Genomic DNA, 3,602 nt, shown 5'->3' with positions numbered 1-3,602 from the left:
GGGGGGGGGCGCTATCTGTAACAAGAAAATAAAAGTTGGTTATTACACATAGATCAGTGAAAATGGACCTGTCCCTACGTCATGAACCGTCCAGTGTGATGTTAAACAGCAAAAAGACAAAGTTTCGTGTGGAAAACAGAGTCGGGCAAATATTTTTTTACAAATCTATTTCTTATTCTGAAAGATTAGAATAAGTCGTTAAAGGGGCAAGGAAAGGTCTGGTAGTAAAATCCACGCAGGAATAATCCACCAAATCATTGCAATTTGATTGTCGCATTTATCTCTTTCGGACCGCAGGTGGTTTAAGGGGTTTCAGCCAATTTCACGCAACCAGCGTTGGCTCCGGCTCGGACTGGGCTCAGTTTTCTTTCCCCGCGCTCCATTCAAACATTCGCGCAGATGGAGATAGTAGTTTGTTTTCGATACGGTGCATGATGGGATTCACCATTGCACAGACGCCATCTTGATTGTAGGCGGTTGCCGTGTCATCTTTAATGTGAAGTTTTATTTACTTTATTTTTGAGATACAGATGCATAGGAACACCCACCCAATGGATAAACTCTTACGTAAGTTTCCGTGTATTTTCTGACAAAAAGCGCCTCTCTGTGACCGCCCCTTGGCGCCGTTTCGTTAACACTGTCTGATCCATGTTTTGTCGTTACTCCTGGTATCTCAACATTCGTTCTGCATTTAATCTTGTTATTTCACCCCAGTAGTGTCTGGTGCGGGGGCTCTCAAATTGAATTTGTTTAATGGGATCATACGGTGTTAAGGTGTGTGATGTTCTTCACATGGTCGGGACGTTCTGGCTTCTTTGAAAGAGGCGTATACAACGCGATAGCAGACGTACTTTGCGTCGTCTGTAACAGGACTACCACACCCAGTGAGGGCGGCCGAGGCGGCGTAGCGGCATGAGCGTGGAAATGTGTTCGTTTATCGCGTTCCGCGTGCCTGAAATTGTGTTTTCCTTGATTGATGGATATCGTAAGATTGATTATTGGTTTGTTTTACTGTTTAGGAGTCCCCTGCGCCTGAGCAGACGCCCTACAGACCGCAAAGAAACGGGGCTCCGCTCAGCTATAGTCGCTCCGCTGTATCTTCGGCCCAGAGTCCGGTGGTGGGGGAATGGTGTGAGAGAGAAGGCCGGGCCGAAGATACTCTGGGGCCAGTATAACATAGGCTGAGCAACCCTCAGGCACAACATGGCGTGCTGTCTGTCGGAGGAGGCCAAAGAACAGAAAAGGATAAATCAAGAAATCGAAAAACAACTCAAAAGGGACAAGAGAGAAGCTAGAAGGGAACTCAAGTTACTTTTATTGGGTAAGTACTCTACAACCCTCCCACGTCTCTGAGCGAAGCCCTAGCCTTGTCAAGTGACTGCAATATAAGCCTACCATTCCGAGAAAGGGCCACATAGCCTTTATTTTTCGCCGATCGTGAATGTAAAATTGATAACTGTGTGTGGTGATGCCAAAATCGTCCGCTTTATCATTTCGAAAGGTAAACATTTGTTTCCTTTTCAAAATTTCCATGGGCGAGCCCAAAGTGCAAACGCCCGGGGCGTCAGATTAAAATTTGTAGGTTGGATTTTATGTTGCATCTTGTCAGATTGAATTGAAAGAATCTTCTAGCACTAACTGTTTTTTTAATTTCTCTGTGCGAACTTGAATCCAGAATTTTACATAGACCTCTTTAACTGGTGAAGTGTTGATTTCTAATCATATATCAATCTTTCCTACAAACATAGACCTATTCTATTTTAAAACTCAACTAATGTAATAGTAAATTTCCTGTCAAAATTTTAAATACCTTAATTAATTGAACTATTTTATGGTCTATTATATTTTTTACATGACTATTTGTCTCTAAGGTTATGTCCATCCCTGTTCTAATTTGCTCTGTCCTATTGTCATTTTGATTGTTTTTGATGGAAGGGAAGTCTCTATTACCAAATTCCTAATTTGAGGTATCTCAAGTGCATATTATTGCACTATATTTTACAATTAATGCCCTTATGCTCATTCATTTTGCAATTTGGAGGTGTTTGCCAGTAATTTGCCACCAATATTTGTCAATTAGCGGAAAATCAATATAAACATATCCAGCAATCACCAGATCTAAAATTTTTATGTCCTTCTCTCTGACAGCTATTATAACTTAGACGTTCAAAGTTAAAATTAGTCATTGATGAAGGCTCTCCTTAATTTTTCTTTCAGATTTACAGTAATTTTTATTTTTTTTAACATTTGTCTGGTTTTATTATATTGTATCCTGCCTAACTGTTTTGTAATTTTCATCACTCTTTTTGTTTTTGTATTAAGGTATTTGTTAATCTCTCGCATGACATGGTTTTCATATATCTTTTTATTTTTTATTTTACTTCTTAAACGGTCTCTCCATACAACCTATTCCTGAAAACCTCTGTAATTCTTTTCCAACTTACAATCCATCCTGTAATTTCCCTATAATTTTACCTTGTACAGTTTGCTCTGTTATCTAAGGTGGGTACAAGACTCCATAGAACTCATCCTTGGTTGACAAGCACGTTGTACCTCAACCCATTCCTATTCCCTATTCCCTTCTTAATACCACTTTCATGTTACTTCTCTTGTCTTTTTCCTGGTGTGCTTGGTTGGTGTTCTGATGCTGCCTGACCTGATGGTAGCCTTGTGGGGAGCTAAGCTTGGCCTAGCTGGGGCAAAGGCAGTCTTTATATGCCAATTGAAGGGAAGACCAGTGGCCAAGTGGATGTGAGATAGGTCACCCGGCCACCTATCACACAATGGCTGTGGTTTGGCCAGTCTCAGCCGCGGCCTTCCCCCGGTCTTCCCTCCCATCCCCTATATCGCCCAGCCCTCAGCTCACCTAGCCTATCTCCTCCTCCAAATCACCCACACCTCTAATCTCTCTACCAGTCGTACCTCATTCACAAAATTGAAGGTGTCCTTCGGCGTTACCTTATTTTTGTATGTTTTTTCCTTCGGAGAATATGACCTCGAGGTGGCGCTTCGCTCTCACACTCGTTTTCGGTTTCGTTTTTTTTTTTATGTGCATGCCTTGATATCATCCACCAGGCGGGTTGGTCGGGATAGCTATCCGCAAGGCTGGCTTGTGCAACAAGCGGCTTTTGGCGAGCTTCGATAACCAGGTGGGGCTTCGCCCCCCGTCCAGGCGGTGTCCTGCCTACCCACGACGACCCGCCCCTGACTAGCCCCCCCAGCCCCAGGCCCGCTCCCCGACCATCCCCCCCTCCCCCGGCCCTTCACTCGACTCGACTCCCGCTCCGCGCCGGCCTGAGCGCACTTAGCGGTCTTCTGTGACCTCAGTCCACCCTCGCCTTGCCCCGCCCCGCCCCGCACTGCACAGGTGTTTCCCAACGACCTCGGTGCTGCGCGACTCTACCAGTCGTTTCAATATCTCACGGTCCTCTCGAGATTTCATGGTGCGGGAAGGAAATCCTGTCTTCTCCCGTCCTCGTTCTTATGACGCGCCGCTGCCGTCCGTTTCCTCCTGAGGTGCGAATTACCAAGCAGAACAGACCGTAACCGAGCGCCAATAATCGTCTAATAGCACCGAACAAACCTAGCATTTCTGTCCCCCC

The 3,602-nt window shown here is 44.8% G+C and overlaps 1 protein-coding gene across 9 annotated transcripts in view; it reads left to right on the top strand.

Annotated features, from left to right (window-relative positions):
• LOC113208833 (G protein alpha q subunit) overlaps positions 1–3,602 on the top strand; it is a 15,767-nt gene that overhangs the window by 1,191 nt on the left and 10,974 nt on the right. For 5 of the 9 annotated variants that reach the window (XM_052271658.1, XM_052271659.1, XM_026426041.2 and 2 more), the window contains exons 1-2: positions 408–567; positions 1,020–1,321. In XM_052271658.1, the coding sequence (XP_052127618.1) occupies positions 1,204–1,321 (118 nt within the window). In that variant the 5' untranslated portion in view covers positions 408–567; positions 1,020–1,203. Of the gene's footprint in view, positions 1–407; positions 568–722; positions 929–1,019; positions 1,322–3,602 lie in introns of those variants that run through there. The other 4 variants (XM_052271660.1, XM_026426038.2, XM_026426040.2 and 1 more) reach the window with 3 other exon arrangements.

This window comes from Frankliniella occidentalis, unplaced genomic scaffold (genome assembly GCF_000697945.3).
Source record: "Frankliniella occidentalis isolate FOCC.00 unplaced genomic scaffold, Focc_3.1 Scaffold168, whole genome shotgun sequence".
Classification (NCBI taxonomy): Eukaryota; Metazoa; Arthropoda; class Insecta; order Thysanoptera; family Thripidae; genus Frankliniella; species Frankliniella occidentalis.
This window is presented reverse-complemented; position numbering and strand designations above follow the sequence as displayed.